Source organism: Sciurus vulgaris (assembly GCF_902686455.1).
Source record: "Sciurus vulgaris genome assembly, chromosome: X".
NCBI lineage: Eukaryota > Metazoa > Chordata > Mammalia > Rodentia > Sciuridae > Sciurus > Sciurus vulgaris.
Genome location: NC_136471.1, coordinates 16,916,543 through 16,939,526, shown reverse-complemented (window position 1 = coordinate 16,939,526; position 22,984 = coordinate 16,916,543). Strand labels below are relative to the sequence as shown.

General features: G+C 40.1%; 1 protein-coding gene across 11 annotated transcripts in view; it reads right to left on the bottom strand.

The window, feature by feature from the left end:
• Window positions 1-12,556: 12,556 nt before the first annotated feature.
• ARHGEF6 (Rac/Cdc42 guanine nucleotide exchange factor 6) overlaps window positions 12,557-22,984 on the bottom strand; it is a 130,704-nt gene continuing 120,276 nt past the window's right edge. For all 11 annotated transcript variants that reach the window (XM_079124589.1, XM_079124591.1, XM_079124588.1 and 8 more), the window contains 5 exons: window positions 22,421-22,514; window positions 21,236-21,313; window positions 18,768-18,867; window positions 16,602-16,656; window positions 12,557-14,996 (listed from right to left, as the gene is read on the bottom strand). In XM_079124589.1, the coding sequence (XP_078980715.1) occupies window positions 14,856-14,996; window positions 16,602-16,656; window positions 18,768-18,867; window positions 21,236-21,313; window positions 22,421-22,514 (468 nt within the window). In that variant the 3' untranslated portion in view covers window positions 12,557-14,855. The remainder of the gene's footprint in view (window positions 14,997-16,601; window positions 16,657-18,767; window positions 18,868-21,235; window positions 21,314-22,420; window positions 22,515-22,984) is intronic.

Below are 22,984 nucleotides of genomic sequence, written 5' to 3'. Positions count from 1 at the left end.
GGGGTGAGATGGAATCTTACGGTGGTTTTGATTTGCATTTCTCTTATTACTAGAGATGTTGAACATTTTTCCATATGTTTGTTGATTGCTTGTAGATCTTCTTCTGTGAAGTGTCTATTCCTTTCCTTAACCCATTTGTCGACTGGATTATTTGAATTCTTGGAGTAAAGTTTTTTGAGTTCTTTATAGATTCTGGAGATTAGTGCTCTATCTGAAGTATGATTGGCAAAGATATTCTCCCATTCTGTAGGCTCTTTCTTCGCATTGCTGATAGTTTCCTTTGCTAAGAGAAAGCTTTTTAGTTTGAATCTATCCCAGTGGTTGATTCTAGCTTTTATTTCTTGTGCTATGGGAGTCCTGTTAAGGAAGTCTGATCCTAGACCAACAAGGTGAAGATTTGGACCTACTTTTTCTTCTATAATCTGCAGGGTCTCTGGTCTGATTCTGAGGTCCTTAATCCATTTTGAGTTTAGTTTCGTGCATGGTGAGAGATATGGGTTTAGTTTCATTCTGTTGCATATGGATTTCCAATTCTCCCAGCACCATTTGTTGAAGAGGCTATCTTTTCTCCATTGCATATATTTGGCACCTTTGTCTAGATTGAGAAAATTGTATTTATTTGGGTTTGTGTCCGTGTCCTCTATTCTGTACCATTGATCTACCTGTCTATTTTGGTACCAATACCATGCCGTTTTTGTTACTATTGCTTTGTAGTAGAGTTGAAGATCTGGTATTGCAATACCCCCTGTTTCACTCTTCCTGCTAAGGATTGCTTTAGCTATTCTGGGTTTCTTATTCTTCCAGATGAATTTCATAATTGCTTGCTCTATTTCTGTAAGGTACGTCATTGGGATTTTAATTGGAATTGCATTGAATTTGTATAGCACTTTAGGTAGTATGGCCATTTTGACAATATTAATTCTTCCTATCCAAGAACATGGAAGATCTTTCCATCTTCTAAGGTGTTCTTTAATTTCTTTCTTTAGTGTTGTATAGTTCTCATTGTAGAGGTCTTTCACCTCTTTTGTGAGATTGATTCCCAAGTATTTTATTTTTTTCGAGGCTATTGTGAATGGGGTAGTTTTCCTAATTTCTCTTTCTGAAGATTCATCACTTATGTATAAAAATGCGTTGGATTTATGGGCATTGATCTTGTAACCTGCTACTTTACTGAATTCACTTATGAGTTCTAAGAGTTTTCTGGTGGAATTTCCAGGTTCCTCTAAATATATAATCATGTCATCAGCGAACAGGGATAGTTTGAGTTCTTCTTTCCCAATTCGTATCCCTTTAATCTCTTTGGTTTGTCTAATTGCTCTGGCCAGAGTCTCAAGAACGATGTTAAATAGAAGTGGTGAAAGAGGGCATCCCTGCCTGTTCCAGTTTTTAGGGGGAATGCTTTCAGTTGTTCACCATTTAGAATGATATTAGCCATGGGCTTAGCATAAATGGCCTTTACAATGTTAAGGAATGTTCCCACTATCCCTATTTTTTCTAGTGTTTTGAGCATGAAGGGGTGCTGTATTTTATCAAATGCTTTTTCTGCATCTATTGAAATAATCATGTGATTCTTGACTTTAAGTCTATTAATGTGGTGAATTACGTTTATTGATTTCCTGATGTTGAACCAACCTTGCATCCCTGGGATGAAACCAACTTGATCATGGTGCACTACCTTTTTAATATGTTTTTGTATGCGATTTGCTAAAATTTTGTTGAGAATTTTTGCGTCGATGTTCATTAAGGATATTGGTCTGAAATTTTCTTTCCTTGATGAGTCTCTGTCTGGTTTAGGTATCAGGGTGATATTGGCTTCATAGAATGAGTTTGGGAGGGTTCCCTCCTCTTCTATTTTATGGAATACTTTGAGAAGTATTGGAATGAGCTCTTCTTTAAAGGTTTTGTAGAACTCGGCTGAGAACCCATCTGGTCCCGGACTTTTCTTTGTTGGTAGGCTTTTGATGACTTCTTCTATTTCAGTACTTGAAATTGGTCTATTTAAATTGTTTATGTCCTCCTCGTTCAGTTTAGGCAATTCATATGTCTCTAGAAACCTGTTGATGCCTTCAAAATTTTCTATTTTGTTGGAGTATAGATTTTCAAAATAGTTTCTAATTATGTTTTGTATTTCAATCCTGTCTGTTGTGATATTTCCTTGTTCATTCCGAATTTTAGTGATTTGGGTTTTCTCTCGTCTTCTCTTTGTTAGTGTGGCTAAAGGTTTATCAATTTTGTTTATTTTTTCGAAGAACCAACTATTTATTTTGTCAATTTTTTGTATTGTTTCTTTTGTTTCAATTTCATTGATTTCAGCTCTGAGTTTAACTATTTCCTGTCTTCTACTACTTTTGGTGCTGTTCTGTTCTTCTTTTTCTAGGGCTTTGAGTTGTAGTGTTAGGTCGTTTATTTGTTGAGTTTTACTTCTTTTATTAAATGCGCTCCATGAAATAAATTTCCCTCTAAGTACTGCTTTCATAGTGTCCCAGAGATTTTGATATGATGTTTCTTTGTTCTCATTTACCTCTAAGAATTTTTTAATTTCCTTCCTAATATCTTCTGTTATCCATTCATCATATAATAGCATATTGTTTAATCTCCAGATGTTGGAATAGTTTCTGTGTTTTACTCTTTCATTTATTTCTAACTTCATTCCATTATGATCTGATAGAATACATGGTAGTGTCTCTATCTTCTTGTATTTGCTAACATTAGCTTTGTGGCATAATATATGGTCTATTTCAGAGAAGGATCCATGTGCTGCTGAGAAGAAAGTGTATTCGCTCTTGGTTGGATGGTATATTCTATAAATGTCCGTTAAGTCTAAATTATTGATTGTGTTATTGAGATCTATGGTTTCTTTGTTCAATTTGTGTCTGGAAGATCTGTCCAGTGGTGAGAGAGGCGTGTTAAAATCACCTAGTATTATTGTGTTATGGTCTATTTGGTTTCTGAAATTGAGAAGGATTTGTTTGACATACATGGATGAGCCACTGTTTGGGGCATAGATGTTTATGATTGTTATATCTTGCTGATTTATGCTTCCCTTAAGCAGTATGAAATGACCTTCTTTATCCCTTCTGACTAACTTTGGCTTGAAGTCCACATTATCTGAAATGAGGATGGATACTCCAGCTTTTGTGCTGAGTCCATGTGCATGGTATGTTTTTCCCATCCTTTCACCTTTAGTCTATGGGTATCTTTTTCTATGAGGTGAGTCTCTTGCAGGCAACATATTGTTGGATCTTTCTTTTTAATCCAATCTGCCAGTCTATGTCTTTTGATTGGTGAATTCAGGCCATTAACATTCAGGGTTATTATAGAGATATGATTTGGTTTCCCGGTCATTTGGTTCATTTTTTAAATTTTATTTATTTATTTGTTTGACACAACTTGTTTCCTCCTTTATTTGACAATTCCTTTAGGATAATTCCTCCCTTTGCTGATTTGCTTCTTTGTTTTTCATCTCTTCCTCATGGAATATTTTGCTGAGAATGTTCTGTAATGCTGGCTTTCTTTTTGTAAATTCTTTTAGCTTTTGTTTATCATGGAAGGATTTTATTTCATCGTCAAATTTGAAGGTAAGTTTTGCTGGGTATAAGATTCTTGGTTGGCATCCATTTTCTTTCAGGGCTTGAAAAATGTTGTTCCAGGCCCTTCTAGCTTTTAGGGTCTGGATTGAAAAATCTGCTGATATCCGTATTGGTTTCCCCCTGAATGTAATTTGGTTCTTTTCTCTCACAGCCTTTAAAATTCTGTCTTTATTTTGTATGTTCGGTATTTTCATTATAATGTGCCTTGGTGTGGGTCTGTTGTAATTTTGTGTATTTGGAGTCCTATAAGCCTCTTGAACTTGATTTTCCATTTCATTCTTCAGATTTGGGAAATTTTCTGATATTATTTCATTGAATAGGTTGTTCATTCTTTTGGCTTGTTTCTCTAGGCCTTCCTCAATCCCAATAATTCTTAAATTTGGCCTTTTCATGATATCCCATAGTTCTTGTAGATTCTGTTCATGATTTCTTACCATCTTCTCTGTTTGTTCAACTTTGTTTTCAAGGTTAAATATTTTGTCTTCAATGTCTGAGGTTCTGTCTTCCAGGTGTTCTATCCTATTGGATATGCTTTCTATGGAGTTCTTAATTTGGTTTATTGTTTCCTTCATGTCAAGGATTTCTGTTTGGTTTTTTTTCAATATCTCTATCTCTTTATTGAAATGATCTTTTGCTTCCTGTATTTGCTCTTTTAACTGTCGATTGGTGCGATCATTCAATGCTTGCATTTGCTCTTTCATCTCATCATTCAGTGCGTGCATTTGCTCTTTCATCTCATCGTTTGCTTCTCTGATCATTTTAATTATGTACATTCTGAACTCCTCTTCTGTCATGTCTTCTGCCATGCTGTCACTGGGTTTTATTGATGTAACATCTAGATTTGTTTGCAGCATTTTCTTTCCTTGTTTTCTCATATTGTTCAGGTATCAGAGGACCGCTGAGATATTGCAGATTTCCTCTATTGACTTACAATGTCCCTGAAGATTTCTATATATATCCCCCCTTAGCCTTCAGTAGGCTGAAGTCTTGGAGGAAGTTGATAATGCGGTGCTCCACAAGGAAGCTGCCTCTCTAGGAGTGGTGGCCTTCAGGTGAGTTATAATCCCTGCTAGTGGGCAGAGGTGCCTCCACTTGTTGACCAATGGTCATCCAAAGGGGACCTAGGCTGTGGGCTGAGGCAAGGCCTGTTTGGGCCTGAGTCTCTGGTTTTACCGTCCTTGTGGGGAAACCTCACCCAGCAGGGAAGACTCACCCGGTGGGGAGGTGTCGCTGGTCAGTTCCCTTCTAGAGGTTCCCCTCAATTTACAGCTACCACCTGGGCTGGGCTGCCTTCCTCTGCAAAGTTCCCAGGGGCCCGGCCCTACCTCCTGGGCCTGGGAGCCTCACCCTTCGCAGATGACTCTCCCTAGGCTGCCCTTCCTCAGAGAATCTGCCCACAGGCCTGGAACCTTCGCTCCACCCTAAGCCTGTCTCTGTGCGGCTCTTCCACCAAGAAGCCTCCTAGATCCTGGCACCCTGCTCTGCACCTAATCGCCTGGCTATGCGGCCCCTCCTCTGAGCAGCCACCTGGGGCCCTGTACAATTGCTCTGAATCCCAGAGACCCGCCACACGCCTCTTCCTCCAGATAGCCACCCAGTATTCTGGTGCGGTTACTAGGAGTCCAAGAAACTCACTGCGTGCCTCCACCTCCACCAACCACTCGTAGCCCTGGGCAATCAATCACTCCGAGTCGAAGTGACCCTCCCCGTTCCTCCTCCTTCTCCGGATAACCCCCGGGTTGTTCAGGAGCGGTCGCTCTGAGTGGCTCTGAGTCCACGTGACCCGCAGTACAGGTCCTCTGGGCAACCGCCCGGAGCTCTTTTGCAGCCACTCAAGACCAAGCGTCCCACCACGCTTCTCCTCCAGGCAGCCCACCTGTGTTCAGGAGCTGTCACTTTTAAGTCCAAACAACTCACCACTCGCCTTCTCCTCTGAGCAGCCGCCTGGAGCGCTAATGCAGTCACTGCGAGTCCAAACGACCCGCCGCGCTCCTCCTCCTCCTCCTCCTAGTCCTCCGGGCAGGCCCCGGGGTTCAGAAGTGGTCTGAGTCCAAACAGCTCGCCACGCAGCCCCTTCTCTGGCAACCGCCTGTAGCTCTGGTGTAGTCACCCCGAATCCAAGTGGCCGCGCTCCTCTTCCTCCTCCTCGTCCTCAGGGCAGGCCCCGGTGTTCAGAGGCGTCGTTCTGAGTCCAAACAGCTCGCTGCGCAGCTTCTCCTCTGGCAACCGCCTGTAGCTCTGGTGCAGTCACTCCGAATCCAAGCGGCCACGCTCCTCCTCCTCCTCCTCAGGGCAATCCCCGGTGTCCTGAGTCCACACAGCTCTCCTCGCCACTCTTCCCCTGGGCAGCTGCCGGAGCCCCAGTGGTTGCTCCGAGTCCCAGCGCTGTGCCGAGCGGCCTCCTTTACGGCGCTCCCAGCTGTCCGAGTTCACTGCTCCAGCGGGGGGAGGGGCGTCTCGCCGGCAGTTCTACTTCACAAAGTTTCCTTCGTTCCGGGACCACCGTCCCATCAGGGATGCCTCCCCAGGGGGTGAGAGTCACCCGGCTGCTTTGAGTTGGTCCCAAGCGTCTCAATATCTCCTCTTTTGAATCCTGAGTCCTGGAGCAACATGAAATGCAGCCACCCTCTAGGCCGCCATCTTGAAACCCCTCATTCAAATTTTTAATCCATGAATTGATTAATCCACTGATGAGGTTTCACCTCTCATAATCTAATCATTTAACCCCTGACCATGGCTACATGGGATATCATATTTCTAATACATGAGCTTTCTAATACATTTCTAATACATTTCTAATACATGTATTTCTAATACATTTCACTTCATATCTGAACTACAGCAATAGGTTCATCAGAAAGGAATCCATGTCCACCTGGGCAGGTTTTTTTTTTTTTTTTTTTTTTATATACTTTATACTCATGACCTCTTTTGATTTAAACATCACCCTTTGCATTTCACCCTGCTTCCTTCTTCCTTGTGAATCATTATCTTCCAGATTATTTCTACTTATAGTAACAAAGTTGCTAACAATTTAAATTATCAAAAGTAATGCTGTTGATATAAAATACTACATTTCTTAGTCTCCTTTTCTCCCATGGTTTCTACTGCCCTCTAAATGCCATCTCCTGTAGCACCAATCCAGACCTTTTCCCTAAGCTTCAGTCTCACATTGCCAACTGCCTTCAGCCTCTCACACTATTTCCTTAGGAGGTCACCTTGATCCCATCCATCACCCTCTTCTATTTCTGTCCTATGTACTTACCATGAGCCATCTCCCCTGGATTCATGGTTTTAATTACTACCTTCATTCTTCTAATGCAGTACTTTTAGTTTTTGCCTGTCCCCTAGAATTTGTCTCCATCTCCAAATGGTAGGGCCAGGTCCTTAAACCCAATTCATCCAAATGGAACTCTTGATCTTGCCCTCTACTTGATAGGATCCACTTTCAGAGCTGTTTGCTCCAGTGAGTGGCATCTTCCCTTACCCTGTCTAAGCCAGAAATCTGGCTTGACTCTCTCTCTCAATGTCCTCATTCCCCATGTGCACCTCTACCTGCCTATACTCATCAATCCTATTTCTAGACAGTTCTTTTTTTCTCCAGTGGTAGGGATGGAATACAGGGCCTCACCTATGCTAGGCACAGCAAACTACCATCAACTACATCCCTATCTCTTTAGATAGTTTTTTACTTCTTTCTCTCTCTTATGCCACTATTCCAGCTATCATTATTTCTCTTCTGGGACAGTACAACTGCCTCCTAGATTTCTTTCCCCTTCCCATCCATTCTTTATGCACAGCCAGAGTGCTGTGAAACACACTTATGATTTTACCACTCTCCTGATTCTTATTGACCTTAGCATAAAGACAAAAATAATTAACTTATCACATCTTCTGCCCTCACCTCTTAGTCTTTGAAGTTGGAACCTCTAAGCAACTCTACAAATTTTTTCCTTCCATTAGGACCCTGGCATGCTGTTTTCTCTTGTAAGACCCATTTCATTTCCTCACTGCATCCTGCATTTAGCAAGTACTTCATGGCACTTAATGTGGTTGGGGTTTTCCCTACAATGCTGTGAGCTTCTTGAGGACCAAGACCTTATCCTCTTCACCATGGTAACATCATCATCTATCACAACACCCAGCATAGAATTGTCCCTTTGTTGTGTGAAGGAATAAATGAATGAATAAATGCAGGTTCCTATAACCCAAGAGTCCAGGAAATAACTCTCCGTGTTAGTTGAAGCAATTTGTAATATTGTCAAGGCCCTCATTATATAAAAAAATATTTAAATAATAAAAATGTGTCCCTGGTGTAGAAGACAACTTAGAATTCAACTGTGGCTAAAAATAGATAATTTATCTTTATTATAATTTCATTGTAGTCTGAAAAATAGTATATGATGTTTGCTCCTAACTTCACTTGATCACTTTTATAATTGTTCTAATAAATGACAAGGATTTGAGTACATTTCTGACCTACCTGTAATAAGTTATCTAGTTTACTTCCAGTTTTATCAATATGTTACTTCTGTATTCCATCTAAGGGTGAGGTAAGAATGCTTGGAATTGCTAATAATTTTTATTTCTCAATAAACATAAAATGAACAAAATAAAAATATTACTGAGCAAGTTGTCAGTACAGGAGCACCCCACTTACACGGAAACAACACAAACACTTGGGCTTCAGGAGGGAGCACATTTGGTGCCATACCATTGAGACTGAAACCGCTGTGTTGGGACCCATGCTGTCTTAGGCCTCTAAAGCTGTCTGGGGTCCTTTGAGACACAGAAACATGGAACTAATTATAATTTTAGTTATGTTCTTTTTCTTTGCGAACCACATGTCCATTTAACAAAAGAGAAACGTTCATTGTAGTGTGGCATTAAGTCTGGAGCGTGGCAGGGGAGGTCTTAACTGAGGCTCTGCTGTTTACAAAGTAACCATATGCAAGTCATTTTTCCTCCTCTCATCCCTAGTCTCCTCATCTGAAAGCCTTGGACATGTTGACTTTAAGGTAGTACACATGTACAACCTGAAATGGTTGCACCCATGGGTCCAGAGCTCAGGAGAAAATTGAAGACTATAGACATGAAGTCATTGCATTTTTATAAATGAAATAATAGGAGTACTTCAGGAAGAGGCTATAAAATGAAAAAGAATTGCTGGGGATCAGCAATACTCAGGGGACAGGCAAAGGATATGGGTACAGCAAAGGAGACAGAGGGGATGGCCAGAAAGTTTGAATGAAGGGCAAGAAAGTGAGGGATGACAAAAACAAAGGAAGGAGAGCTTATTGAGAAGGCAGGGTCAAATACTCGAGAGGTCAAGATGGTATTCAAAGGAAATCATTGAATTTGGCAATTAAGAGCTCATTGTTATATTCCATGCTTTTGTAATTATGTCAAAATGAATCCAATCATGTATAATTAGAAAGAACCAATAATAAATGAATAAATAAGTAAAGCTCATTGTTGACCTCACAAGGATAGATAGCTGAGGCAGAAGCCTTAACAAGTGTCAAGTGCAGAGGAGGAAATGTGGTAGAAAGAGCATGAGTCCAAGAGGCAGACAGACCAGGAGATAAAATCCTAGTTCCACCATGTGCTAGCATATTGTTCAAAATCTCTGTGCCTCTGTTCATTTTTAAGATGGAAATAACGGTTGTGAAGACATCATGTGGTTGTTGGGAGGCTTACATGAACTTAATTAACATAAAATACTGCACTGTGCATAGCACATGGGAGGTACAATGCTATATCTATTGGACCAGAACAGGAAAGATTAACCACTGAAGGTGTATCACACACAAAAGCTATTAGGTGTCTACCAAAACATGGGGCTATAGAAGTAGGAGTCAAGGGACTTCCAGTTGACTAATGGCTTCAAGTTCATCCCACTGCAGTTGTAATTCAAATGTCATGAAGCTGTTGCTGCTATTACTGCCCACCAATGCTGCCACATAGCCTCTCACCCACAAAGGTTTAGTAGACATACTGGAATGTGGAATACAGGAGTCACAAACATGTCTTTAGAACTGCCTACAGGCCACCATGCTCCAAGAAGATAACTCCTGCCTAATTTAAGCCCTCCAAATCTCATTGACAGAACTTAAAATGTATCAGAATCCTCATTTTATCCAGAAACAGAGCTGTAAGAGATTCTAAGAAATGTACTTTTTGCCTTTATGTTTCCAGAGGGATATATAACAAAGGGGTAGGAATGGATGCTGAATAGCAACAGATCCTACTCAGCTCATCTAACTTGAAGTAGAACAAATGTTTTCTTCTCGACTGCTGACACTAGCCTTTTGACTGTGGTCAAAATAGAGGCTCTCACTGATCAAAAGAGTTCTATAAAATATAAAGATGGATGAAGACAAGACTAAAGATCAAGGGATAAGTTTGAACAGGAAAATGAATGTATCTTTTTCTAATATTGGAAGGAAAATGATGAGGAGAGGCACAAACAGTTTATAGTTTTGGGCCAAAATAGTAGAGGTAGGAAAGTTAAGAAAAGTTCTAATGCATAGGCAGATGATATTTGCTCCCTACTTTACAGAGATAAAGTCCCAATGAGAATGGAGTAGCAAATAATTCTGGCCCCAACCTATACACTATCTATATTCCTTTCCACCACTTCTGAAGGAAATTAAATTAGAATGTCGAAGAGCTATCTACACTCCTATATTCATGCAGCACTCTTCATAGTAGCCAAGTGGTGAAATCAGACTAGGTTTCCATCAACAGATGAATGGATAATGTGATATATATACACAATGGAATACTATTCAGACTTAAAAGGAAGGAAAGTCTGTCATTTGTGACAACATGGATAAACCTGGAGGACATTATGCTATGTGAAATAAGCCAGGTACAGAAAGACAGATATGACATGAACTCACATTTATATGCAATCTAAAAGACTTGAACTCCAAGAATCAATAAATGGGATGACATCCAGTTAAACAGCTTCTGAACAGCAAAAGAAAAAACTAACAGCATAAAGGGGAAGTCTACAGAATGGGAGAAAATCCTTGCCAGCTATCCTTGTGATCAAGGATTAATAACCATAATATATAAAGAACTCAAAAAACTCAACACGAAAAACAAATAACCCAGTCAATAAATCAGCAAAAGAACTAAACAAATTTCTCAAAAAAAAAAAAAAAAAAAAAGAGGTAAGAGGTACACACTCCTTGGTATTTGTCCAAAAGAACTAGTCAGCATACTACAGTGATACACGCATACATGCAGTGGCAGTGCAATTCTCAACAGTGAAGTTGTGGAATCAGCCCAGGTGCTCATCAACAGATGAATAGATAAAGAAAACGTGGTGTATATATACACAATGCAGTTTTACTCAGCCATAAAGAAGAACTAAGTTTTGTCATTTGCAAGTAAATTGATTAAACTATAGAACATCATATTAAGTAAAATAAGCCACACTCTGAAAATCAAGTGTCATGTATTTTCTATCATATGTGGAAGCTAGAAAGAAATAAGGGAGAAAAGGTGATTGTCATGAAAATAGAAGGGAGGTCAGTAGAGGAGAGGACAGGGATTGAGAGGGAGGGAAAAGGGAAGGGAAAGGGGAGGTACTGAGCAATGAAATTTAGCATGTATTTATATAATTATATCACAATGATTCCCACTACTTTGTATAATTATAATGCACCAATAAAAAAGAAGAGGTAGAAATGGCTAATAATTGTATGAAAAAATGTTCAGCTCATCAGGGAAATGCAAATTGAGATTACACTGAAATTCTATCTCATTCCACTAAGAATGGCAGTCACCAAGAACACAAATAACAAAACTGGGCATGGTGGAGTACGCCTGTAATCCCAGTGGCTAGGGAGGCTGAGGCAGGAGGATCACAAGCTCAAAGTCACCCTCAGCAACTTAGTAAGGCCCTAAGCAACTCAGCATGATCCTGCCTCTAAATAAAACATTAAAAAGGGCTGGGGATGTGACTCAGTGGTAAAGTACCCTGGGTTCAATCCCTGGTGCCCTCTCCCCAAAAAGAATACAAATAACAATAAGGTGGCAAGAATGTGGGGGGAAAGGTGGTACTATAAATTAGTATGGCCACTATGGAAATCAGTACAAAAGTTCCTCAAAAAACTAAAACTGGAACTACAATATGATACAGTTATACCATGTCTCAGTGTTAATCCAAAAGAATCAAAGGAGTTTTATTCATACATAAAGAAGAACAAAAGTATGTCATTTGCAAGAAAACAGAAGGAATTGGAGAGCGTTATGTTAAGTGAAATAAGCCAGACTCAGAAAAACAAGAGTCATATGTTTTCTCTCATATGTGGAAGCTAGAGGATAAAAAAAGACAAAAAAAAAAAATCTCTCGTGAAAGTAGAAGGAAACCATGAGAACAGAGGAGGAGAACCAGGAGAAGGAAGAGGAGAAGGCAAGGAGAGGTGTTACACAGGGAAATTGGCCAAATTACATTATTTACATGCTTGAATATGCTGCAATGGAATCCATTATTCTGTACAATTAATATGCACCAATAAAAATTTGGAGTCAAACTCACAGAAGTAGAGAATAGAATGGTGGTTTCCAGAGTCTGGGGCGAGGATGTGGAGATGGTGAAATGTTCATCAAAGTGGACAAAGTTTCAGTTAGGAGAAATAAGTATGTGAGGCCTATTGCAAAACATGGTGACTATAGTCAATGATAATTTATTGTGTATTTCAAAATAGTTAAAAGAGAAAATTTATAAATGTTCTCACCACAAAGGTATGATGACTATTTGAGGTAATGAACATGTTCATTAGCTGATGTGATCTACCACAATATATACATTGATTGAAATATCATACTGTACCCCATAAATATACACAATTATTATTTTTCAATTAAAAATAAAATTAAACTTTGAAAAATTAAAAATGATAAAAAGAAATCTTTCTGCACTCCCTGCAGCAAAAAGAGAAACAAATCACTTATTTTATAAAGCACTGTTTATTCTTATTTATTGAAAATGTCAATTTTAAAAGTTTTTAAAATAAAAACAAGTTAGAAAATTTGTACTTGTGTAAGAAGGGACATGACAGAAGAAAATGAAAGGCCTCTAAAGGCAGCAGTTTAATTACAGAGTAACAGGAATCCATTTATAGAGTATTGTAAACAACACAGCTATGAAGACACTGCTCTCAGGTTAACATGGCTTCATTTCCTTTATATTATTGTTTAGTGTATAAGCGCGGACGGCTCTCTGCACAAGCTTCATTACCCAGAGTACCACGGGCCTCTCATCAGAAGGGCCAAGTCCCCAAAACATGCATATGTACATAACACTTTAAAATAAAGATCTTTCAGTATCTTAAGCAATCAACTAAAATATTTTGTAATCACAAAAATGTTTCCTAGGGATATAGTTTGCACATTTATTGCAAGTTATTAACTAACCAAAGACAGGGAAGATGTGAGCATCTGTGTTGCTATTGTTTTAAATTTTTAGGTGAAAGACGTCATACCTAAACTTCTATGCTTAAAAACAGAACCACCATTCTTAGAAATATTCACTCTTCAACTTCCAAAGATGTCTGTGTGTGATTGGCTGATGTTGGACTGTGGATGCTGTAATTTCTGCTGTGCAGCAGGTAGACAACAGCCCTGTACCGTGAAGCTACGGAACCCTGAGACTCTCAGTGCCAGAAAGAAAAAGGGCTCCTCAGCAAGCTGAGGGTTTCAAGCTTCAAGTTTAATTTTCAACATTTGCAAATTGCACATTTATTAGGAATCCATCAAATGTATTTGTGCAACACAACTTTTATCAACTTATTGGCCTATTGCCTCTCTTTCCAGTGACCTTCCCCATATGTCCAAATGCCCCCAGTCTAGGCGGGAAAGAGGAGTGGGCTGCATTTCTCTGTCCTATAGTCTTAGTAGACATTGAATTGCACTGAATTTGGATGTGCACTGTTCTTCTGTGACTCTTCTAAACCTGGTTTCTCACAATTCTAATTTCTGGGAGACTTACAAAGTTGATGATCTGATTCAATAAGTTGAGTAAATCAGTTCCAAATAATCAGCATCACTAGTAACCAGCAGAGCTACTAGAGGAGCCCTTTCATTCTAGATACACAAACGAGACCAACTTCACATTTTTGCAAATAATGCTTAGAGTCCTACTCAAAAGAGGCCAATGATTATTACAACTTCTCATGGTGTAAATGGGAGAGCAATAAACTGAATGACAGATGTCTATTAGGGTATAATATCTTCTCCATGTAGGTTGTTTGAAAGAATGAGAGGTTGCAGTTTGAATATGCAATGCAGAGTAACCACTCATAGTCTAACTACATTTTTTTAAAAAGTAAGCAAAGCACATACATACTAGTTTACACAGCACTCAGTATGGTTGGCTAAAAGCACTGGAGAAATATAGAACTTACACACTGGGCAGAAGGCTGGGGTGGGGAGGAAACCCTATCATGCACTAGGAAGAGCTGGTCAACTCTGCAGTTGAAGGGGAGGATTACCCAATGTAATTTGCTGCTGGATTTGGTGTTGGCACGAATGTCCAGAGCTTCTGACCCACTGAGTTAAAATGTACACCAGTACAAAAGAAATCAGGGTATACAGTTTTCTTGGTCTTATAGACAACATAGGGCTATAGTTTTCAATGGTGTGACTGAAGGGTGGCATATGACAGTCTAGGAAAGGTCATGTGGATCAATGAGCATGTGACAGTCACCTACTCTACTCATAGCTCAGGAAGCTTCGCCTTCAGTAAATTAGGAACTGAGGGGCTGCTGAGTACAGGAAGTGTAGGGGGAAAGCTAGGTTCACAATTACTACTCCATGGCCAGCTGCTTTGTGAAAACAGTCAACCCAACAAGCACGACCAGAGGGCAATGGCTATTGCAGAGGCACTGCAAAATGAAGGCTATCTGAAGACTGTTGAAGTCATTTGCCTACATTAGCTTTTCTCTTCTTATTGAATGGAGAAGATTCTAGGGCCACTTCTACCACCACCTCCTGCTTTTTCCCATTGGAAACAAAAAACTCAACCAACCAATAATCAAACAACAGCAAACACCCAAACACACACACACACACACACACACACACACACACTCACACACACACATACCTGTGCATGCACACACATACACACAGACACGCACAGACTCAAACACAAAACAGAAGCCATAAAAGTGAGCAAAATGAGTCAAATCATTCAGCCAGACATTGGAAGATGCACCAAAGGCACAATGCCTAGCTGCACAGTGATGGTTATGGAAGAATCGGGGTCTTGCTACTGGATTCAGCTCGAATGCACTCATCTGTTTGCTTCAACAGCCTCCGGACTAGCTTTTCTAGATCCCTTCTTGACTTCAATTCTTCTTCCAGGCACTGCTTCATTCTTTTATTCTCCTACAAAGGGAAAAGATCTGTCAATGACTGAACAGAGGGAGCCCTCCCTAGGCTCCTCCTGCTCATCTTCTTGGCTCCCTTCACCTGTGATTACACTTTCTTTTCTCAACTCTGCTCCCACAGCTTCCAAGTCTAGGCAGCCTCTTGATTATCCCACCTACCTCTGACCAACCTTTTCCATTCCTCTTTCCTGAAATACAAGCATTCTCCAAGGCCTAAACTACGCTGTCCCTCTTTTCATTTAATACTCCTGTCACCTAGTGTCTTCCCTTTCAACCCAAGTGTTTATTAAGGCACCTCCAAAATAACTCTGGTAGTAAACTCATCTTCTGAGCACCAGGTCCACAACCTCAAATGCCAACTTGGTATTTCTACCTTCTTAGGTTTCAAGCACCTCAAACTCACTAGGTCCTAAAGTAAAAATAGTATCTCCCCCATCACCCCAAACCCCCTTCTGTGGTTCTTGATCTCTGTGGAGGGCACTGCCATATCAAACTAGACAGACACCTGGGAAGATGCTTTATCTTTATTCCATGGTTTTTCTTAATCCCAGCATTGTGTCATCATATCCCATAGGTTCAAACTCCACAATACGCCTTCCTATACATCTGCTCTCCTCCTCTACTGCCTCAGTGGCCTGCCTCAGTTCAGGACCTCATCCTGTCTCATCCTGACACCATCAGAACCTCCTAAGTGGCCTTTCAGTCCCTTGTCTCTTCCCCTCTCATCCATTCTGCCCCTGGTCAGTAGGAGATTCAGTCTTGCATACAGGCAGAGGGTACATCATGGAACAGTGGTTCATATCTCCAGAGGGATCCACAAGCCACGATTGATGGTTCTGTTTACACTTACATACTGTTGTGATTTCAATAAGAGGTATCCCTGACAAGCTCCTGGGTTAATGCAGGAATGGTCAGAGGCAAAATAGATTATGAGAGCTGAAACCTAATTAGTGGATTAATCCATCCATATTATGGATTAATAATTTTAATGGACTAACAGGATAGTAACTGCAGGCAGGTAGGATAAGGCTAAAGGAGCTAGGTCACTGGGCGTGTGCCTTTGGGGTTTACATTTTGGCTCCTCAGTCTTTCTCCCTGCTTCCTAGCTGCTATGAGCTGAGCAGCTTTCCTCCACTAGGCCCTTCCACCATGATGTTTGGCTTCACTTGGGCCCAAGCAATGGACTTGGCTGATCATAGACTGAGACCTCTAAAACCACGAGCTCCAAATAAACCTCCTTTAAGTTGTTCTTGTCAGGCATTTTGGTCACAGCAATGAAAAGCTGATTAACACACACACACACACACACACACATGATCGATATGCCTTTTCTTGGGCTCTTTTACAGATATCAAAACAAAAAAGTCATAACTAAGTTCAGAACCCTATTTCAAACTGATAAATAGGAATATAAGTAAGACCCAGAAATCCAAACTCAAGGCCTCATGGCAAAATCAATAAAACCCACCCTGATGACACAAGGAAAATAAAAATTCCCCTTTACCATCTTGCTCCTGGGCCTTTCCTGACAGCATCTCCCAGTGGGTAGCAAGGAAGATGGAGGGGTTCTGTTATCAGAGAAAATGACTTTTAATCTTATTACCTGCTTCAGTTCTTTGACTTCATCCTTCAAGGCATAAACCGTATCAACGAGGCTCCTAGAACATGAAGAGAAAATTCAGAGATGAGTGACTGGCACCAACATACTATTAAGTAATACTTAACTCCATAAAAATACAGATCCTAGAAAGCAGTGTATCTCTAGCCAATGGGGAATGGTACTGCATTGACTGGTTCTTTCTTTCTTTTTATGAAAGAACAACTACTGCCTCCCATGTTCATTCCAGAGCCATATACTGCGCCTTCTCTGTAATTCCCTCCTCCTTGGCTTCTTACTTTCAGCTTGTGTAACCAGAAAACAAGAGACTAGGACCATAATAAAGTTTTTCCCAGCTTGAAATATAATTAACAAATGAAAATTGCATATATTTAAAGTATACGACATATTTTTTAAAATCTTTTTAGTTGTAGATGGACCTTTATTTATTTACATGTGGTGCTAAGGATTGAACCCAGTACCTCACACATGCTAGGCGAGTGCTCTACCACTGAGCTACAACCCCAGCTCCTAATATGATGTTTTGATATATGTCTACATTGTGAAATGATGACCACAATCAAGCTAAATAACACATCTATCACCTAACATAGTTATCATCTGTGTGTATGTGTCTGGTGAGAACATTTACAATTTACTCTTAGAAAATTCCAAGTATACAGTACAGTATTGTTAACTTAGACCCAATGCTGTACATGAGGTCTACTAAAAGTTACTCATTCTGCCTAACTGAAACTTCATACCATTGACCAACATATTCCCATATTCCTCCCCATCCCAACTTCCAGCAACCATTTCTCTGCTTCTATGAGTTCAACTTTTACAGATTCCCATCATAAGGTTTGTATTTATGTGGCTTTAGGGAGGAATGAATATCACTTAATGTATAATGAGAGATGTCAGAAGGCCCTGTCTGTACTACCATAACTCTGCTAAACCATTGCTTTTCACTTACCCGACCCTAACTGACCTCATATGACACAAAATCAGGGCATTATTTCTGGACTATTCCATATGTTACAAAAAATGAGGAAGTACCCTGGCTAAGTTGCAGAACAGTCTTTCTTCTCAGGCTCCATCCCTGAAAAAGGAGTTTAGAGATCTACATTCCAGTTCAGATCCTGCCACTTACTAGTCCTCTAACCTTGGGTAACCAGTTTCCTTCTCATCTTCTCTTGGTCTTAGCTTCTTCACATATAAAATGGGGATAAAACCACATTCCCTGAAACCCTAGGAAAGTTGTGAAGATTAATACAGATATAATAAAAATTATTATTATTATATTTATGTACTAGCCTTTATATTTAACTATATTCCATCATACAACTCTGAAAGCATTACTATCATCCATATTGTAACATATGAGGAAACAGGCCCAGATAGGTGAAGGAAGCTACCTCAGGTCATACAGCTAATGAGTAGCAGAATCAGGAGTTGAACCAGGCCTGGTCTCTTGAGTCCAAGTGCTTTACCATATCTGCCATATCACTTTATACACCAGATGTAAGAATACATGAGGATGCCAAGCACTTTGAAATGTGCTATCTTGTGCAAATTCAGGTCTGACTTCAGAGATGACTCAAGATTAAACAAATTAATTTTTTAACTACTTTGTGTTTACTTTATGAGCCAGAAGGTATCTAACCTCTAGGTCACACTCACTACTGTGAAAGGTAGATCAGAGACATAATTTCCCTGAACCTAAGTTTCCTCATCTATAAGAGTGGTGAGAATCATGCTTGTCTCACTGGATTACTGTAGGACTTTGAGATCCAACATGAGAAAGTCTAGCCCTAACTCAAAAAATGTGAAAATAAAAAAAAAATTAAAAAAAAAATAAAAAAAAAAATGTGAGAGGTACCCCTCCAGGCAGGGAAATCAGAGTTATGGCATTCCTGTATACCTGCTAAACCCATCCAGAGCACTGGTACTCTTGAGTGCTCTGAAGCAGCTTACTATCTGGGGAAGCTGGCTCCAAATGGAACTTCTCTGGAGGGTTCTGGTCACTCCACCACTCCTTATCCCTTTCTCCTTCCCTTTGTAAGGGAGGAAAGCCCTTTCAAGGCCCCCAACTGCATGCTCAGCAAAGAGGATTAGATTTCCTTTCCAGTTCCTTGACAAAACAGGAAAGGTGTCACCTGCTCTACTCACTTTTCTTCAATTATGGTCTGGCCATTGCTTCTGGTTTCTTCAATGATGAGTTTCTCTTCCTCAGGGAGTAAGACTTGTGGAACAGAATCTTTGCGAGCACCTACAAATGAGGGTTGCAAGAGGGATGAGTGACTAACAAAGATTATTTGTAGGCATTAGTTCCTTTCCACTAGCATTACAGCAGGGTCTTTGTTCACAGCATCCTGCTACCTTGCACTCAGATATGAATATTTGCTGATTATTTTTCCTGCCATGAGGAACTCTAAATGCTAAAATACATTATTTAATTTGGGGGGGGCATTTTGAATTCAGAAAAATAAGATGAAATACTCACTATAATAGCTGTTCTCAGTCAAGACTCCCAGAGTTTCCTGTTTTGCCTTCCCTACAGGAGAACTAACTAGCAATTTCTCCATGCCTGCAATTCTCTAGGACATTCACACCATATCCTATGCTTTGCTATTCTATAATTTTAGTAAAGATCAGGTTGAAAGCAGCACTGCATGAGAAACAATGCTCTTGAAAGGTGCCAGATGCAGTATTCCTGTTCATTTCTTCTGTTTATGGTCATAAAAGGGAATGGAGGATCACTTGAGACTTTTTTTTTTTGGTACTGGGAATTGAACCCAGGGGCACTCAACCACTGAGCTATATTCCAGCCCCTTTTTGTATTTTATTAGATACAGGGGCTCACTGAGTTGCTTAGGGCCTCCCTAAGTTACTGAGGCTGGCTTTGAACTCGTGATCCTCCTGCCTCAGCCTCCTGAGCTGCTGGGATTACAGGTGTGCACCACCATGCCCAGTCACTGAAGACTGTTTTAATTCAGGGTAGAATGAGGTCATTATGCCAGCAGCAAAGTCTCAGGTATCCACACTGCTCTCTGCTCAGTCTGTCTCCAGGCTCTGGCATAGTAAAGGTGACAAAATAGACATGGGGGCCTGACCAAACAGCTCTCCTGAATCTCCAACCTCCTCCTCATTCTGGATCCTTCCTGTATGAGCTCAAGTGCTTAATCCTTGGTCTCTCTGAGTCACTGGCCTTGACTCTTCTAGGTCAAGTTCCTTCAGAGGTGTGTACACTCACTACCTTCACGGGATCATGCCCTGCTTTCATGAGGTGAGATGTGTCTCCACATTCTCCAGGGAACAGCACTTTGTTGGTACATAATAAGTGTACATAAGTCTGGCTGATAAATGAATGCAGCAAAAGCAAGAGTGGTCAGTTCTGGGGAAACAGGACATATAACTGGGCCTGGCATGTGCTAAACATGCAAAAGGGAGGCTAGGGAAAAGGAGCAAAAACGTGCCTATATTTAGGCCAGGACACCTGCTTATGCCTTCACCTCTGAGTAGATGGGCGAACTCTATAAAAGTGAAAAGAAGTGGTGGAGGAGAAAGATGAGGTCATATTCTGTATGCATATGCTCCTGGCGTCTCCTTGTCTCCCTCACATTCCTAACTTTCATGATAAAAACTGCTCTCACTTTCTTCTTCTGCATCCTCCAAACTTGCTATCAAAACTGGACATGACTGAAGTCACAGCCAGGTTTTGTCTGTGAAGCAGAAAGTGTCCCTTCATGGTCAAATGTGTTGACTTTCATGTGGCATGCTTTCCTCTTGACCAGTCTCAAAGATGTGCTACTTTGAAAGAATATGTCAAAGGAGTCTGCTTAAAAAGTCCCTTCCCACACCAAGGGATTAGTCAGTGGCTGTAGAAATGGAGCATTATGGGGCATTTGTTTCTTATTCAAATCTGAAAACCTCATAATCAGTATCCTGAATGTCTATGAGAATGGCAGACAAAAGACATTATCCATGTGACCTGGCTTTTATGAAGCACAAGAATGCATCAGAAAACATTATCCAGCTTTCAGTTTGTTACCTGCAAGTTGTATAGAGAAATAACCTCACCTAAGATCTCCCTGATCAGTCTCATACATTTTGAGCAGCCCCTGCTGCACTGCTACATTTACAGATTTTCAGAGCAACTTTGAAACTTGAGTCTGGTGAAGCATTGTTTGTTTAAACATGCAGTTGATCAAAGATAGTATTTTGACTTCCTTTCCAAATCTGCCTCTAACATGAGATTAGCATCAGTTCACAACAGACACAGGAACTCTCTGGGCTCTTTAATTCCTAACTGGTGCTGGTGCAGGTATCTGTGTACTTCAAAGGAGAATGAATGGCTTTTTAAAATTGTTTTCATTTCGATCACCGCCAACTTTTTCTCTCTTGCATCTCTTTCTGGGTGAAAAGCAACAGTGGTAAACAAACCTCTCAGTAGCTGAAACCACCTTATCTGAAAGATGCAGTCCTGCACAGCTCCTCTGCACCCAGTCACCTGCTTTCCACACCCTGCAACCCAATATGCATTGCTTCTCTTTTTTTGTCTAAGAGACAGAGAACAGTAAAGAAGAAACAACATTTATTAGGGAAAGTAGTTTGGAGCAATCTACTTGAGGCATTACCTTGTTGAAAATTGGCACTGGTGCAGTAGGCTTCAATCACCTTAAGAATCTGAGCATCCTCTTCCAGAGCAGCTGTACCTGTCAAATTTAATTAAAAAGGACTTCATAGATCAATGCTTCTGAACTTTCAAAATGATGCAGCACACTTCACTGCTGAGGACTAGCCTCTCTGATCAGTAATGTTTCTAAAAGGCAGTAGAAACAACTATTTGACCCTCATGCTCAAGAAGAGTGATAGCAACCCTACACAGTCTTGAGGTCAGCCTCAGTGAGCTTAGCACTGATAGAGGCCTGCTCCTCAAGCCCAGAGCTCTAGACTGTCATCTCTCAGAGGCCAAAATCAGAGCCATAGTCTTGGTACTGGCTTCAGCTCCCAGCTAATACACCACAGCTCTTCATCTCCTTTAAATTTCAAGGCCCAACTTCTCTAGAAAGTTTCCACAATAACCCCCATTCATCTTTCCAATCAGCTGGCATATTCATTGACTCTCCTTCTTCTCACCCACCTCCCCAACTCATTCTTGAAATGACTGGAGGGCACCCTGTTAATAAGTTGATGTATATGATGTACACCCACAAGGTGTGTGTGGGGGACAGGGCATGCAGAAGTTGGAGTCCAACAAAAATTTATCCAAACAATATTTTTTACTAATACACACATTACTGCCACCTCTTTATGAGACTTGCTCTTTTACATGCATCCCAAAGTTCCCTAGCCACAGTCTTATAGCTAAATGAATATGTATGGATTGGCAAACTGACTTTGCAGCCTGCCTCTAAATAAAGCCCTGTTTCTAGATGTCAGCAGGCCAGTTCCTTGACGGAAAACATCACTGAACTTTAGACTTCCTGAAAAGCTTCAGTCTTCAGGTCTAATAGTCTACTCTGTACAGGAAAACATCTCAGTCATCAAAACCTAAGAGGAAGAAACAAGTATCCTTAATAGATTTCTTGAGAGGTTGTAAGCCAGGTGGAGTGAAATGTTTGGTATCATAAAAATGACACAGATGATGTCTGCCTAAGATGACAGGAAGTGATTATTTAAAAGTCTCAGAGATGACCAAACCTTTCCATACATTTATATAACTGATGAGGCCAAGAACAAATTTCTCTAATCATGCGCTTTTAAAAAATTCTCATGTTAGCTCATCCATAAATAACTTTTATAAAGTATAAAACACATACTTTTTCTAATCACATATTCCTCCTCTGATGGTTTTCTCTCAGTCTTTCTTTTATGAAGAAACTTCTTCATTGTTTTGGGGCTTTTACTGGACTCCTGTAAGGATAAAGTTTTCTTAATGAATTAAAATTCTCTCCCAAATTCAAATTAAAATAGAGCAAATTAAATGAAATAGAATGCCTCTCTCTTATTTTGACAGTTAGGTGTCCATCAAAATTTAATATTATACATAATAAAAATGACTCCAATAAACTCCACAAAGTTAGATAAAATACAGGCAATGATATTATCCTCTCAACTGCCATATGAGAATAAGAGATGGAGTCTGTCTACTAAAGATGAGGCAGACATTCTCCAGGAGGTCAAATGCCTTTAGGGTACCATCTGCAGAGAAAGTAATGGATATCAACCCAAGAAAAAATAATAATATTCCTAAATTGGTTTATGTTCCCCACTGATACCGTTTTAAGGGAATTAAATAACAATTGTAGCTAATAATAGAGCATTTATCACTTTTCAAAGAGCTTCAAAGCTACTTTTAAGAGTATTTTTTGTAACAGTCCCAC